The sequence below is a fragment of the Sciurus vulgaris genome (genome assembly GCF_902686455.1).
Source record: "Sciurus vulgaris genome assembly, chromosome: 19".
Lineage (NCBI taxonomy): Eukaryota > Metazoa > Chordata > Mammalia > Rodentia > Sciuridae > Sciurus > Sciurus vulgaris.
Genome location: NC_136480.1, coordinates 887,703 through 904,468, shown reverse-complemented (window position 1 = coordinate 904,468; position 16,766 = coordinate 887,703). Strand labels below are relative to the sequence as shown.

The 16,766-nt window shown below is 59.0% G+C and overlaps 1 protein-coding gene across 4 annotated transcripts in view; it reads left to right on the top strand.

The window, feature by feature from the left end:
• EEFSEC (eukaryotic elongation factor, selenocysteine-tRNA specific) overlaps window positions 1–16,766 on the top strand; it is a 182,858-nt gene that overhangs the window by 76,595 nt on the left and 89,497 nt on the right. For all 4 annotated transcript variants that reach the window (XM_079122120.1, XM_079122118.1, XM_079122119.1 and 1 more), the window contains exons 3-4: window positions 4,696–4,792; window positions 7,001–7,165. In XM_079122120.1, the coding sequence (XP_078978246.1) occupies window positions 4,696–4,792; window positions 7,001–7,165 (262 nt within the window). The remainder of the gene's footprint in view (window positions 1–4,695; window positions 4,793–7,000; window positions 7,166–16,766) is intronic.

The window sequence follows — 16,766 nt, the reverse complement described above, 5'->3', positions numbered from 1 at the left end:
CAGGGCTGTGCCCAGACTTTGAAACGCATTTGGGTAGCCTGGGTGACAAGGGCCTCATCCAGGGTGGACTCAGAGTGGCAGTCAGGGTGAGGGGTTGGAGCCACATCCCTGAAGAAGCAGCAACCAGACGCAGGGACAGATGAGGGACACGGAGGAACGTGCAGCCAGAGGCCACTGACTCAGGCCCAGGGACTCCATCCCAGTCAGAAACCAGGACGAGAGGGTGGAGTCGGCTTGGTGGCTGATGGCTGGGTTGGGCTGGGCTGCCGGGGGTGGGGCTGTGCCGAGGACGCGCTTTGGGGGTGGGTGGTGGATGGGAGGCCAGGGAAAGGGCGGGGCTCTCTGGCCACCTTAGGGAGAGGCTGGGGCGGAGGCTGGCCTCTGGAGGAGGGAGGCCAGGTGAGACCAGGGGGTATACACACAGTCCCGTGGGTCGGAGGTCCCTGGAGGAGGCGTCCCCTTCCTCTTCCTGCCACGCAGTGTCGTCCCTTTGCCAGGGGCCCCTCCCTCACGCCCAGTGCTCCGGGGGCCTCGGTGTGTTCACGGTGGCCTTCCGTGGAGCCGGGCACAGAGGCAGCTTCCTCCATGGCCCTTGACTTGAAAGGGGGACGGGTGTGCCCTGGGGAAGCCAGGCACAAGCCCTGGCGCCGGGAGACGTGTCCCTGTCAGCTGGCGTGGACGGAGGCGCTGGGCGTCTGCTCTGGGGGACAGTCACAGGGCCGGCGTCTGATTGTCCTTGGAGAACGGGGGCTGCAGAAAGGCCGTGGGCCTGAGTCCTGAGGAGCCGGGCAGGGCAGAGTTGTTTGGGGGCTTCGTCAGAGGGACTTCTAGAAGGTTCTGCCTGACGGGGGAGCAGCAGATTCTTGGCTGGACTCCCCTTCAGTTGTCTTCCTGGGCTGGCTCCTGCGCCCTGCTTACCACTGGACGCGTGGCCAGCGTGGACGGAATGGCCCGAGGGAAGGTCTGGGAAGATGATGTGCGTGGGACGCAGGTGGAGGGCCGGGGCCGCGGCGGGGAGTCGGGCTTCCTGGACGTGACATCCACGCCCCGGGCTACTGGAGAAGGCCAGCCGTCCTCCGGTTATCTCTGGATCTCTTTCTGAAGTTCAGCAAAATGTCTCAAAGCGGGGCGGCCACGTCTCCAGAGTTTCTCTGACTCTAACCAGGCTCAGCCCATCCGCAGGTAACCGTATCTAGCCAGAGTGGACTCGCTCTGTTGGTTTTGCTCGTGTTTATTTTTGTAGCTCCAGTTGTAGAAGATTTCTTGTCCCCTGAGATGGGGCTGCTGCTGGTTAATCAGAAAAGCCCCTCAGAGCAGAGCATTGTCAAAAAGCGACACATTCATACCTTAAACAAAATATTTTAACTTAAAACATGTACGTGCATTTTCATTTAATAAAGTCAACACACAGCTTGTGACAGAAGAGCTGGCGTGTTCCAGTGCTGAGCGCCCCTTCCTCGCGACTACAGCCTCGGTGGTAGCTGGTCCCGGTTGTGGGGCCTTTTGTCTGAATTTGGGCCTGGCTCCTCTTTTCTTTGTTACCAGGGATTGAACCCAGGGGTGCTTAACCCCTGAGCCACAGCCCCAGCCCTTTTTATATTTTATTTAGAGACAGGGTCTCGCAGAGTTGCTCAGGGCCTCCCTAAGTTGCAGAGGCTGGCCTCCAACGGCAATCCTCCTGCCTCAGCCTCCCGAGCTGCTGGGATTGGGCCTGTCTCTTCTTAAGCTCCAGAGGGAAGCAGGCATGATGGTTTCTGCGTCTTCTGTGTTTTGATTTCCACCCTCCATTCATCATCTTTTAATCCCTTGACTTCAGAAAAGAGACCCATCTTTTATATTTTCTTCACGATCAGAGTTTACATTTTTAGAAGCCCTAGCGTTTGTGGGTCCACCCTGTTTTCGGCCAGGTTGCAGGTCCCAGCCGCATCACCTTCACCCCTGCTGGTATTCGGTGTGGCTCTTTCTCCGTCCGGGGTGTACGCCTGTCTGTGTGTCGCGTCTCGTCGTATCTTCTGGGTTATGCGGGTCCACCCATCCTGGAGAGGTGGCCTCCTTCAGTTTCCTAGAGAAAAACTCAGCAAATGACTGTCATTCTAGGTCATAGAGTGGCATCCTCCTTCGCTCTGCTCGGGGACTCTACCACGTTACGTCCTCTGTCAGCCTTCTGCCCGTCTTTTCTTCCCGCTGGCTGGAGCTCAGGATTGCTTGCACAATTAAACCGTTCCCTTGTGCACTGTCTACACTTGCCGTCTCTCAAAAGCCAAGCAAGATTTGCAAAGCAGCCCGAGGGTAGAATTGGTCTACGTTTTCCCTTCCCTCAAATCTGTCCTGGTTTTCTTATCTGTACCTGATTTAATACCAGATTTAAAATATTTTTTTAATTTAATTTAATTCTTTTGGCAGTGGAGATGGAGCCCAGAGGTGCTTACCCACTGAGCCACATTTCCAGCCCTTTTTATTTTGTATTTAGAGACAAAAATACAAAAGTAGCTTTTGTATTTCAGTAGGTTGCTGAGGCCAGCCTCCACCTTCCAATCCTCCTGCCTCAGCCTCCCGAGCCACTGGGATGACAAGCACATGCTGTCTCTTATGTGAATGTCCTTTGTCACTTCTTTCCGGGGTGTTCAACTCTTTTTTCCTTAGAAATAGTCATTTCTACACTGTCGTTTCACGATGCTAAATTAAACGACGTTCTTACAGTAACACTTAGGACTGGTGTCACCAAATCAGTGGCACTACTAGTGGCCTTTAGTGTGAAGGTTGGCTGGTGGGGACAGAGTGCAGATAGCAGCCGCCTGCCCACTGCCTCGGGACCTTGGTGACACCTGGATGGGTGCCGTCCACCGGTGCCCGGTCGTCTTTGAAGTGGAAGTCTGGGAAGTCATTGGTGCCACCTTGCCTTGGTGATGTCTGGCAGGCGTCTCCATCTAGATGGGGACGTGGAACCGAACTGTTCCAGTCATCGTATCTGAGGAGACAGTGCGAGTTCTCGTAAAGAAGAACATGGCGGCAGAACGCGTGGGCAGCATCTGGGGTGCTGTGTGCAGGTCACACTGACGGGAGGGAACGGGAGCGGAGGACTCTGGGGCTTCGTCGTCCCTCCTCGGGCTCAGGTCCAGGCTGGCTGAGCAGCAGGGGCCCCGTGTTCCAGTCTTGTTCCCAGAGATCCGTGCTGCCCTGGTTGTCAGGCACAGACAGGCGAGGACAGCGGGAGCCCAGGTGAAGAGGAGGATTCCACACGCGGCCCACCGCACTGACCCCCACATAATTTCTTTGCCAAGAAGCCATTACCTGCAGCCCTGCCTGGCCTTGGGGACAGGACACGTCACGTCCCTTGGCAAACTACTGTTCCCTGCAGGAGACATGCAGCCCCAAATCATGTGCATAAGAGGAGCCAAGTCACCCTGGAGGGGAGACTCTGGGGACCAGGTCCTGACACTCCGGGGGCTGAGGGTGGCTCCTCCCGACCATAGAATCTCTAAGAACCTGTGGTTAAGAATCCATTAGAACTGTCAGCGTGAGCCAGGGGACCTGGAGTGGCCATGGCAGTGGGGACTTGAAAGTGACGTCACCCTGCTGTCAGTCAAAAGTCAAGAGGCGAACCTGGGCGGGACTTTCCAGAAACTTCCCTGGGCCCCCCAGTAATAAAACTGGAGCGCAGGAGAAGCACCTTGTCCCTCTCCTCTCTGAGAGGACCCACTCTGTCCCTTACAGTGTCCCCTTTCCCCTTTTCCTGTCCCCTCAGGAGACTCAGGCCTGGTACTCTGAGCGATATGTCTGAAATCTCTGCCTTGATCGCCAGAATCGGGGTTCGAAGCAGGGGGGTCTTCACGCTGCCTCGGTTTCTCACGAGTCCCTGGTCCATAGCACGGTGAGGGTGTGCGGGGGCTTCCTGAGGACCCAGCGCAACAGGAGTCGGGCTGTGGCTTGAGCTCTGGAGACCAGGCCCCGGAGCCCCGCCGCACCGCCTGGCCCCTGCACCTCCTTGTAGGAACCCGCGGCTGTCAGTCTCTTCCGTGTCCCCGTTTCTTCATGTCTGAAGTGACCACGGACCCTGACGTCCTTGCCCAGGGGCCTCAGCGGGTCTGAGCAGCTCGCCGGGCACCGTGGGCAAGGGGCGTTCCGCTCGGTGGCGAATGGGGACGGCGGGCACTCTTCTCCCCGCCTCGGGTTCTTCTGGATCCAGCAGACTCGAGTCTGTCGGGTGTCGGGCAGGACGATGCCGCCATCAGCTCGTGTGCACTGGATTGAGGAGGAAGCGGGGGAGGACGAGGGGCTTGCCTGTGTGTTCTCAGACCTTTACTTTTGTATTTTTATTTTTTGGTCCCAGGATGGAACCCAGGGGTGCTGACCCCTGGGCCACATCCCCAGCCCTTTCTCTGTTTCATTGGGAGACAGGGCCTCGCTGAGCTGCTCAGGGCCCAGACCCGTGGGAACCTGGGGTGGTTCTTCAAGGGCCAGCGGCTACTGCTGCCCCCCAGCGAGGATCGGACACTGGGGTTCACAGCCTAGGAGAGCCTCTTTCTGGTGACCCAGTGCCAGGCATTTGCTCTGGGCCCCGTGCCCTCGCCTGGCAGGGGGTGGACCGTCCTCCTGTGTGAACTCGTCTGCCTGCCAGTCTGCCCGGTGCGCCCAGGTCTCCTGTCCATGTTGCTGCTCCCCGTGTCTGTGGCGCTGCTTGTTCTTCTCTTTCAGGTTCCGGGGTGCACCGATCATACCCGTGGCGGCCAAGCCGGGGGGCCCGGAGGCCCCCGAAACCGAAGCTCCACAGGGCATCACTGAGCTCATCCAGGTACCGTCCTCTGGAGCCCCGGCTGCCCTGAGGGGGAGTCAGCCCAGCAAGAAGGCCCTCGAGCTGGTTCCATTAGCCGCCCCGCGCGCACCACTGTGAGACCCCTCGGCCCCTTCAAAGGCAAGCCGGCCGGGCGGCTCTGGAGGCTGAGGCAGGAGGACCGCAAGGTCAAAGCCAGCCTCAGCAACAGTGAGGAGGCCCTAAGCCACTCAGCGAGACCCTGTCTCTAAATGAAATCCAAAGTAGGGCTGGGGACGCGGCTCAGGGTTGAGTGCCCCTGGGTTCACTTCCTGGTACAAAAAAAAAGAGACCAGAACTAAGGACCTCAGGCCTCCAGGCACTTGGGACTCCGCCTCCCGCCCGAGGCCCTGTCCCTCCTCTCCCTGAAGTGTTTCCTGCCGCGTCCTTCCTGTGGTCACCACCCGCACACGCACACTAGGACAGAGTAGCGCCCAGCACTCTGGAAGTCTGACGCCATGTTGTCCATTCTAGAAGCTTCGCCTCTGTTCCTCCAGGCTCCTCCCTCTGTGGTGATGGACAGGAGGAGGGAGTCGTGCACGCCATGGGAGCTCAGGGCAGCCCACAGGAGCAGGGTGTGACAAGGTGCTGGTGTCCAGCAAGATGGCAGGACTCTGCTGGGCGATGGCCACTCGGGGTGGAGTGGCCAGGGGGCGGGACGGCCTTCATATAGGTGGACGGCTCAGATTCCCACCCACCCCGGAGGCTTCCATATTACCGGGAAGGGCCGAGGTTCAGAGAGGTCAGGTGACTTGCCCCAGGTCTCTCAGCAAGCGGGCGGGCGGGCCGCGGTTCAGACCCGCTGGGTTGTGGGGGCTCAGCTCTGGTCCGCTCTTGCCTGGACTCTGCACTGCCGCTCTCTCTGCGGCCCACCCTGCTGATCCTGCCGGCTTAGCCAGACATGCGTTTTTCTGCGTGAGGCTTCTGTTCCTCCTTCAGCGCCTGAGACCACTGGTCTGGGGCCTGGGACAGTTGTTTTGATCCAAGCAAAACCCACCAGAACGTGGCTCCGAGCGGTTTGTACATTCCTGGAAGAAGCCTCTCCGTAGGTCTCAGGCCGAGCCTGTTTTGAATTCCCCCTTCTTTCTCCAAAGGAATTGTTATCACAAAACTCAAACTTTGGAACATTCACTACCGAATATTTCTGTGACAACCTATTCCCTCATGAAATCAGAAGGCAGCCAGCTAACAGGAACAGCATGGCGTTGATAGGCGCTTGTTTGCTGGTAATTAGCTCCGACATCTTCTCGGGCGCATTGGTGGCCTGAGCAAAGTATGCCGGTTGGAGCCAAGGCACAGGGTGGGGAGCCAGGAGTGGAGGGGCAGCACAGCACCGGGGGCCAGCAGCAGGCCAGCCCTGTGTCTCTGCGGTCTCCTGGACAAGTGGCCACTCTTGTCCCGGGACCTCCTAACACAGGCAACTGCCCAGGGACTCAGTTCCCCCCTCCTCCCTCTCTGCCCTTCTCTCCCGTGACTCTCCCTAGGTGTGGTGCCAGCTTCCGGACACACTTGGAAGTCCTCAAAGCCCCATGGGGGCAGAGTAGTAAATAGATGATCCAAACAGTGTTGCCAGGCGTGGTGGTGCACACCTGTCACCTAGTGACTTGGGAGGCTGAGGCAGGAGGATCACAAGTTGGAGGCCAGCCTCGGCAAAACGAGGCCCTAAGCAATTTACCACAACCCTGTCTCTAAATAAAATATAAAAAGGGCTGGGGCTGTGACTCAGGGGTTAATCACCCCTGGGTTCAATCCCTGGTACCAAGAACTAAAGAAAACAGTGTATTAAATCTGGTGACCGGGCAGTGGGACGGGTGGCCTTCCCAGGGGTGCCGTGCGGGGAGGAGCTGAGGCTGAGCTAGCTGGGGGATTCCAGGCTCTCTGGTGGCAGCCACCCGAGGTGACAGGGAGAGATGAGGTGTGTGTGGTCCCTGGGGTTAGAGAGTGGGGATCTCAGCTCCTCCAGGCCGCCAGAGGCAGGGCCACGCAGGCGTCCCTTCCTCCTCGCTGACTGGGAGCCCCCGAGGGTGCAGCAGGTGCCTGGCCTGCAGTCTGAGGCTCGGCTCTTCTGGGCAGCTTGCAGGGCCCGGCCTTGGTGGACGCTCGTCAGCCACACTCTGTGCCCTCCCCAGCCTTGCCCTTTGCCCTTTGCCCCTCGCCCGACAGCCCGTGGCAGCAGCATCTCTTTCCCAGCTCCTGAAGTCCCAGATCTCCATCCCGGCGAGGGACCCCTCGGGCCCGTTCCTCATGTCCGTGGACCACTGTTTCTCCATCAAGGGCCAGGGCACCGTGATGACGGGGACCATCCTCTCGGGCTCCATCAGCCTCGGCGACAGCGTGGAGATCCCTGCCCTCAAGGTCAGTCAGCCTGGTCCTTCCTTCGCGCTTCCCTTTGGCGCAGCAGGCGACGGGCCCCCCCCCCCTTGCCTCTGCAGCCCCTGAACAGGCTGGGTCTGGCCCAGGTTCCTCCGGGCTGCCTGCTCGGCTCTGGCCTCTCCTGACGCTCTCCCGTTTGCATGCCTGGGATTCTAGAATGACTGTGCTCCCTGTTCAGGTGCCAGCGTGTGTGTTAGAGCTGGTGACGCCTCACAGGGGGTCCCGTAGGCGGTCTCTGCTTGCTTGTTTGTTTTTGTCAGTGCTGGGGATCGAACCCAGGGCCTCGAACCAGCCAGGTGGACACTCAACCCTGAGCCACACCCCCAGCCCTTTTTATTTTTTACTTTGAGAAAGGGTCTCGCTGAGCTGCTCAGGGCCGTGCCAAGGTGGTGAGGCTGGCCTTGGACTTGCATCCTCCTGCCTCAGCCTCCGGAGCCTCTGCGATGACAGGCACGTGCCGCTGTTCTATCTGGAATTCTTGAGACTTTGGGGAGCCCCGACTGATCTGCCTGTATTTGAGGGAATTGGCTCACCTCAGTATGGAGCCTGCTAAGTCCAAAGTCTGCTGGGTAGGCTGGCGGGGCGGGCGCTTGAAGCCCCTGCTGGCAGAATCGCCTTCTTTGTGGGAGTGAGTCGGGATACCCTGCTTTGATCCAAGCCGTCTAATTTTAGTGTCTGTCATTTTAATGCAAAATATCCTCATGGAAACTTCCAGAATACTGCTTGAGAATTTATCTGGGCATCATGGTCCAGCCAAGTTGACACAGAATGGCCTGTGTCACTGGGCGAGGAGGGGGAAGGGCCGGGCGTGCCTCTCTGGCCTAGGGCAGTGGACAGAGGGAAGGGACATTTTGTGAGGGACAGGAGTGAACGGGCTCCACCAGGGGAAGGGACCTCAGGCGTCACCCCAGTCCCATTTGATGGTGTTGAGGCCGACGTCTTCTCCTTCAGGGGTGAGGGTCCCCCAACGTGGCTCTGGCCAGGCCCCAGGACTCTGTGGATGTGGCAGTAGAACCAGAGGGCGAGGCCCGACCCTTCCCGAGGGTTCGGACCTCCGGACGCTGGGCGGCGGCCCCTCTGTGTCCACGGTCGTAGATCCTCCTCTGCAGACCCGGGAGAAAGGCCACATCACCCAAATCCATTTTAAGCCAGGGCTGAAAGTGCAAATCTTAGATAACAAGGCATAAAATTGTGAAAATAAACTCGACGCATAGTTAACAAAAATAAGATCTCGCTGTGACCCGCGCTCATTCTTAGGTGGAAAGAAAACGAGGCCACGCTACTTCTCCCCACAGCTCGCGTTCCCGAAGACGGAACTCGAGGGGCCACCTGGCCCAGCATGGCTTCTGCTGGGAGTGGGAAAGAGGCGTCAGGAGAGCGGGGTCGACTTGGGAATGGGGGTGCCCGAGGCTCTGGAGGAAGGAAGGGGGTTTGCATAGCAAGATCAGTGGCTCGGACGCGCGGGACGAGGCGTGGAGGAGGAGAGTCAGTGTGGCCGCCGTGGGCAGCACGCAGGCCTTGCGGTCTCTGCCCCGCTCGTCCTTCTGAAGGTAGCTCTTGCCTCTCAGCATCCCAGCAGGTGATCGGTGGTCCGTGGAGACATGCCGGTGGCTTGGTGGATACAGACCGGATTCTCCTCGTTCTGTGCGGCCCTTTCTCTCCAGCCTGGTGTCCAGTCCCCTCGGGGTCCCTACGCCCTGATTCTCTCATACGCTAGGCGAGGAAAGCAGAACTGGTCAGACTTGTTGTTTCAGTTTATTCACTGCTGTGACTTAAAGACCCACCAGCACAGCCGTAGAGGAGGAAGTTGATTTGGGGCTCAGTGTGGACAGCCAGGCCCCAGTGCCACCTCCTCACCACACCACCTGCCTCCAGGTGCCCCCAGCGGATCCCCCAGGGAGCCAGGCACTGACCGGGTTGAGGCTCTCACGACCCGATTGTGTCCCCTCTGAACCTTCCTGCACCGTCTCCACGGGGGCTTCTGGGGACACCCACACCAGAACAGCCCCAATCCAGGACGATCTCATCTTAAGCACACCTGCAAACGCCTTTATTCCAAAAAGGTCTGAGGCTCTGAGTGGACATTTGTGGGGATACAGTCTGACCCACTACGGCTCATCCTCTGGTGCCCAAAACTTCGCATCCATCCCACATGCTGAATATCCCCAAGGTCTCACACCCCAACACCCCCAAGGTCTCACCCCATTAAATCGTGAACCCTGAAGTCCAAGATCTCATTTATGTATCATCAGCTCAAAAAAGTCCCCATCTCACCATGTCACCGTCTCAGCAGACACAGGTGACGCCCTGGGCAGGACCCACCCTGTGACAACGCACCTCTGCACTGTGGCCCAGGGAAAGGAGCCATTCACTGCCAACCACGGCAGAGGACAGACACTCATTCCGAAAGGGAGAAGCGGAAGGGACGGGGCCACTGGTCCCAGGCACGTCTGGAACCCAGCAGGGCACATGCAGTCAGGTCTCCAGCCCTGAGACTGACCCTCTGTGGCCTGGTCCTCCTCCCTCTGGGCTGGCTTCTGTGTCCAGGGCTCTATACTCCGTCTTCCCCCCCCTCCCCTCCCCCTCCCCTCCTCCTTTTGTTCTGGAGCAAAGTTTGTGTTTATAGCTTAGTTCTATCAGCCCATTTCCTGCCCAGAGAATCCCAGAAGTCTGACAGCTTCCTTTCTTTTCTTTTTGCCAGGTTTCTGTCCCTTTCTGTCCAGTGTTCTGGCTGGTCCAGGTCTCAGAAATCTAGGGGACCTGTCACAGACGTCAAGGTAGTGCAGGCCCTTGAGCCAGAGGGTTCTCCACCAGGCCTTTGCAGGGGAGTCCACCTCTGTTCCCCATTTCCGCAGAGATGCCTCATCCCTTCCACAGAGGCCCGCCACCCGTGGCCCCGGCCACTCCAGAGCACACTTTCCCCTCAGCATCCCCGTCAGCATCCCCGCAGCCCAAGGGGCCAGTTCTTTCTTGCTAACATTTCTTTCTTTGATTCATTCCTTTCCCTCACATTTTATTAGAAGCCACAGAAGAAACAGGGCTGAGTCTCCCAGACTGTGCTTAGAAACCTCCTCAAACACCCAAGTACAGCTGTTCTGGTGTGGGTGTGGGTGTCCCCAGGAGCCCCCTGAGACCCTGCAGGAAGGTCAGAGGGGACACGATCGGGTCCTGAGAGCCTCAACCCGGTCCGTGCCTGGCTTCCTGGGGGACCCGCAGGGGCACCTGGAGGCAGGTGGTGTGGTGAGGAGGTGGCACTGGGGCCTGGCTCTGGGGACACATGTGCATCTGGGAGTGGAGTCTCTCTCTGCCTCCTGGTCCCCAGGGGAGCTGCTTCCCTGCACCACACTCTTCCTCCATGAGGTTCAGCCTCCCCTCAGGCCCGAGGAATGGAGCCGGCCGCCTGTGGACTGAGCCCTCTGCCACCGTGAGCCCCAAATCCACTCCTCCTCCTCTATGGTTGTTCTGATGGGGTCTTTGAGTCACAGCAGCAAAAAGCCAACTAAGACGGGTGGACTCTGAGTCCAGGGACAAGTGACCTTGTGAGAGACAGAAGAGGCGACACCAGGTCTGCAGCGGGAGGTCCGTGTGGAGCGGGCAGAGGTGGTGGTGTGCGAGGCCCGTGTCCCCGGCTCCCTCAGCCTCCCAGGGACCAGCCCTGCCAACGAGTGTGGTCGGACCTTCTGCCTCCAGAACCGGAGAGCGAGCCGCCGCCTGCAGGCACCTGCGGCCACCCTCCTGGGACAGGGCCCAGAGCTTGGGTGGGGAGGACGCAGGTCAGGAAGGGCCTCAAGTCCTCCATGATCCTGGGCAGGTCCCCTGGCTGCACGGAGCCTGGCGTTCGCCTGAGCAGCCGCATCCCCAGCTCTCCAGCACGGTGGCCCTGGGGACGCGAGGGCTTTACTGACGCAGCTGGAGCTGGGACCCCCAGGGCCGCTGGGCCCCTCCCCGTCCCTCACGCCCGGGCTCGGGTGAGCAGCGGAGCCAGGACCTGGGGCCTCTGTCCAGCTCCAAAGCGCAGGCTCCTTCCCAAGCCCACGTCCCGGAGCCCCTGGTCCTGCTGGCCCCAGGCTGGTGGCTCTTTGGCTTTCTGGGCAGGGCCTGAGGCCCCCGAGCAGCTGGGCACCGCTGTGCCCACCGAGGCCTCCCCGGCTCCGCGTGCGAGAAGTGCCTGCGCGGGACGCCCGGCCCCTCTCAGCCCTGCCGTCCTCCACGGGCGTGACTGGCCAGTGCCTGTCGGCTCGAGGACATCGCGGCCCTGGCCCTCTTCCCCAGCACGCGGCATCCCCGTCAGCTTTCACTAACAGCCTTAGACACTGGTGACCGCCTGAACTCCCCCGGGGGCGGGGCACAGCCAGTCCAAATAAACAGCCGCCTTCCTCCCCAGCCTGCGGAGGCTGCTGTCCCCGGCCCCTCTTTCTGCTGCCCACGTCCACTCCCAGCTGGGGCTGATTAGTTGAGCAGGACGTGTTGGGGAGCAGGGAGTGAGGGAGGGAAAACCAGAGCCCCATGCAGACCCCAGCCCTCCGCACAGCCTTCTGGGTCTTTCCCTCCTCGACCTGGGAGATCCCCCTGCTAAGATTCGATCTTGGGATTTTGGGCTGGTGATGGTCCTGGCTGTGATTGGCTCTCGGGTTCAGACGTGAGAAACTGTCAAAACCAGAGCACACAGGGAAAGAGCGGGGCTGGGGACCTCAGCTGCTGTGTGGCCACAGGCAAGTCACTCAGCCTCTCTGTGCTTCCCTAATGTGGCACAAATTTAGAATGCATTCATGTGTGCGTGGCTCTGTCTGGGATTCGGGGCAGAGGGGTGTGGTCTGTGCTTAATGACCACAGAGCTCTTGACCCTAAGACCCATATGGCAACTGTAGCTGATACATCATCTTTATTATGACCATTCAATCATATTTTCATGTGGCATATTTGTTGTGGGTACTGGAAGTAGTAAGTTGTAGGATACTTTCTTGTTTGTGAGGTAACGGTTCTTTTCAGGGCTACCGAGTGACTTATTGGAAAGAAAATACTTTGTAGCTCCTTGTTGGGAAGTCAGTTCACTTTCTAATAATGATGATAGACATTAGTGACATATGTTTAGATACCAGTTTAGTTCATGAAACATTTAGAGCAAAGTGCAGAATCTGGTAGTGTATTCATTCCTCTAAGTGCGATCCACATTTAGATTTAATTTGGGGGGGGTATGAGGGACTGACCCCAGGGGTGCTTTACCACTGAGCCTCATCCCCAGCCCTTTTTATATTTTATTTAGAGACAGGGTCTTGCTGAGTTGCTCAGGGCCTAAGTGGCTAAGGCTGGCCTCCACCTTGTGATCCTCCTGCCTTAGCCTCCTGAGTTGCTGAAATGACATGCATGTGCCCCCACACCTGGCTTCAGATTTAATTTTTTATTGAAAAACATCAGAGCCAGGTGTGGCAGAGCACACCTGTCATCCCAGAGGCTCGGGAGGCTGAGGCAGGAGGATCGCAAGTTGGAGGCCAGCCTCAGCCACTTAGTAAGGCCCTAAGCAACTCAGCGAGATGCTGCCTCTAAATAAAAAGTAAAAAGGGCTGGGGAGGTGGCTCAGGGGTGAAGCACCCTGGCTCTGATCCTCACTACCAAAATACAAAACAAAACAGAACACCACAAAGATATGGATACCTTAAATACTACCAGGGATCGTGACTTTCACCTCTGCCTCTCCCCAGGGAAGCTAATCACAAAGGTGACATGAGGCTATGACATCTGGAAAGAATCCATTTTCTTGCCCAAACAAGCCCGCAGCAGAGACTCTTCAGTCCCGCCCTTTCCCCAACTCCAGGGCCGGGCCTGCTTCCCTTCCTTCCCAGAGTCCCGCCGGCCTTTCTTACCTTGGGGCCTTTGCATGCCTGTGTCCCCTACCTGGAGCACGTCCCCTGCCCTTGCAGGCTCCTTGCATCTCCTGTACCGAGCTCCTGTCTCACCCCATCTTGGATAGGTACTCACGGCACCCGGGAGTGCTCTGGGTGTCACTCAGCTCTGTGGCTGTGCCTTCGTCTCTGGCCGTCCATCTTTATATCCTCAGTACCTATTCTAGGGCTTGGCCCAGGGCAGGTCCCAGAAAATACCTGATGAAGCCAATCCCAGCAGCTCGGGAGGCTGAGGCAGGAGGATGGAAAGGTGGAGGCCAGCCTCAGCAGCCTAGCAAGGCCCTGTCTCTAAATCAAATCTAAAAAGGGCTGGGGTGCAGCTCAGGGGTCAGGCACCCCTGGGGTCAGTCCCTCCATACACGAGTGGAGCAGCAGAAGAGTCAGGCGGACAGAAGGGCTTGGTGGGAAGGGTCAGGGTTGTTTGAAGGCCGTGTCTGCCCTTGGGCGCCTGGTTCTGGAGCGTCTGGCCTGACTTTCCCTTTAACGCTTCCGGCTTCGGAAGGTGCAGCGGGGAGCACGGGTTGGCGGTGGGTTTCGTGCTTTCAGGGCCACCTGGTCTCCGCCAGGGAGCCCGCGGGACGCTGGCAATGCTGCCTGTGCGCGCCAGACGCCGGGCTCGCAGCTCCTCGCTGGAGTGGACGCGGCGGAGGAGACCCGGGCTGTTGGGGACGGGCCCGCTGTCCACGCGGCTCCCCGCGGGTCCTCTCCGCTCTGCCTGTCCGTGTTCTGCCCTTTGGCTGCAGGGACGGGAGGCGCTGCCTGGCCTCGGGCGAGTTGCCAGCCCAGGAGGGACACGCGGGACGGAGCCCGGGGTCTGCCGACCCCCGAGCCGTCTTGAGCCCCTCGGGTCAGGCTCTCTGCCCTTTGTGGACCGAGCCGCGCTGGCAAAGTGCCCCCTCGCCATTAGGACGAGCTCAGCAAAGGCCAGAGCCTCGGCCTTGCCCCTGCCCGCGGTCAGGGTGAGCGTGGGGGCCGCCCCTCTGCTGTGGCTCCCGTCACCACCCGACCCCGCGCCTCGGCCTTGTGCCCTTACCTGGCCTTTCACTTGGTCCCTGGGGGTCACGTCCTGGCCAGGAGGGGCAGCCCCAGCTCCGCGTGCCCGGCACTGGGCCTCCGTCTCCCTTTCTGTTGGCCACGTCTGCGGCCACACTGTGACGTCCTGCGGTCTCTCTCAGGAGGACAGGGGACAGGTGGGGACAGGAGGCTGATCTCCGAGGAGGCGGGGAGCTCGGGAACAGCCTCTGTCCAGGCTCTGTCATCAGCGCACGACCCTGGGATGGTTTCCTGTGGGTTCCGCACCATCCTGGCTCTGTGACCTAGCGCAGGTGCTCAGCCTCTCTGTGCTCTAGGGTGGGATGATGGCATTACCTTCCCTGGCGCCAAGGAGGTGCAGCACGTGCTGCCCTGGTTGTCCCCACACGAAGCCTTGGTCTCCCTTATCCTGTACCCTCTGCTGCCGGCCAGCCGTGAGCAGTCTTGAAGGTGCCAAGGGAGGTGGCGGTGGGCCTGCGGTGGCCTCTGGCTCTCCCCATGGGGGTCACACGTCAGGGGAACCAGGTTGGCGTGGGTTCTGGCCCAGGATAGCCTCCCAGAGTCCCAGGAGCGCCCTGCAGGTCCTTGTGGGGACCCTGCCAATGTCACTCGCCATTTCCTAGGATGAGGTAATGACCGGCTCCGGGTAACCTCCCTGGAGCATGGGCACCATGCCTGCAGGAGCACAGCTCTGGGCCCCAGGTGTGCCCGCCCGGCTGTGCGACTGCGGGCAAGGACCTCGTAAGGACCGTCTTCCGGCGTAGAGTCCTCCACAGTGGCCTCTGGGCTGTTGCTTTCACAGCCGTGGCTGCCTTCAAGGTGACTCAGGCGCCTGGAAGGGGCAGCTCCTGGAGCAGGGTGTCAGATGGAGCCTCACCATGACCTTTGTGCCGTGTCCCTCGGGCTGCCGTTTCCTCCTGTTAGCCGGGGCCTTGTTTCCTTGGATCACCACCTGTACGTCATCAAGGGTCTGGAAAATATGAGCTGGCCTTGACCTGAGAACTGGCAGGCCCTCAGAACTCCGGTGCCCATGGTGGATTCCTGCGTCAGGAAGTGGCCCAGCCAGGGTTGGAGGACCCAGGGGAAGTGGCTTTGGGGCAGCAGATGCTCAGGTGGCAGGTGGTGCTAGGCTGTGGCCAGGGCAAGCCTGGGTGCTGTGGGGCCCCGGCAGACCCAAAGCATCTGGTCTCAGGGTGCAGTGGTGCATCCCAGCGGCTTTGGAGGCTGAGGCTGGAGGATCGCAAGTTGGAGGCTAGCCTCAGCCACTTAGTGAGGCCCTGAGCAACTCAGCGAGACCCTGTCTCTAAATAAAATATAAAAAGGGCTGGGGATGTGGCTCAGTGGTGAAGCACCCCTGGATTCAGTCCCTGGAACCAAAACAAACAAAAAATTGCCCGAGATCCCCATGAGGTCATCAAACACTTTGGTCCCATTGGAATATTACTCAGCCATAAAGAAGAATGAAATGATGGCATTTGTCAGTAAATGGATAGAACTGGAGAACATCATGCTAACTGAAGTAAGCCAGACCCAAAAACCAAAGTCTGAATGTTCTTGTTGGTGCTAACACACAGTGTGGGGGGAGGGGAGAAGTTCTGGGTGAGACAAAGGGGACTGAACGGGAGGGAGGGGATGGGCACGGGAAGGTCAGTGGAATGAAGGGGACAGAACTTTCCTGTTCACATGTGGACACACGACCAGGGAAACTCCACATCCTGTCCCACCACAAGGATGGGGAGTCACACTCCCTGTGTGTGAGGTGTCAGAGTGCACGCTGCTGTCACGGCCAGCTAAGGAGGACACATAATGAAGAAGAAAAATCATCACTCGGGCCCTCAGCAGTCAGCTGAAGCCAGGGAATTAATTTCCACGACACTCAGCTCGTCCATCAGATCATCAGGATTCCCAACAAGCAGGTCCTCTGCGGTGATTTCCCTCAGGCAGTCTGGGGAACCTTGGGGTTCTGGCTCATGGGCCCCATGTACCACCTGCTGCACAGCCGTGGTCACTTAACCCTTCAGCGCTCCCGCGTCTGCACCACGAGGAAATGCTGGTAGCACCTCTGCTCTGCAGGGTGGTCTGGAGAGCAAGAGGAGTGACTGCCTGAAGTGTCCAGCACGTTCACTGAGCACTCGCCCGAGCGCCTCCTCGGGGAGAGGCCAGAGAGGCAGGCCGCCATTTTGTCCTTGCCAAATTGACTTCTCACAGTAGGAGTGTTATTTTTTTTGGTGGTGAAATGATTGAGAAGCAGAGGGTTTCTGTAGGCCTGGAGGGCTTTCTAAGGGAGTGAGCCTGGGAATCTTGCGTGACGAAGGGACCGAGCCATTCAGAAAGCTGGGGAAAGAGCCCGGAGCATGCTGGGTACAGGGAGAGGGGAGGGCGGAGAGCAGACAGGAGACGGGCCAAGGTGAGGTCAACAGCTGTGTTGGTGAACCCAGGAAGTGCTCCAAGAAGTATCCAGGAAGTAATCTAAAAAGTATCCAGGAAGTGCTCTAAGAAGAACCCAGGAAGTGCTCCAGGGAAGTATAAGATCACCCCACCCCCCTTTAGGTGCCAACATGGTGCTGGCACTTCTCTTCCTGACTTTACTCCTCATAGCTTCTTCCTGCCCGCGTGTACTCGCACCCAATTGGTGCTTGACACCTCGCCCA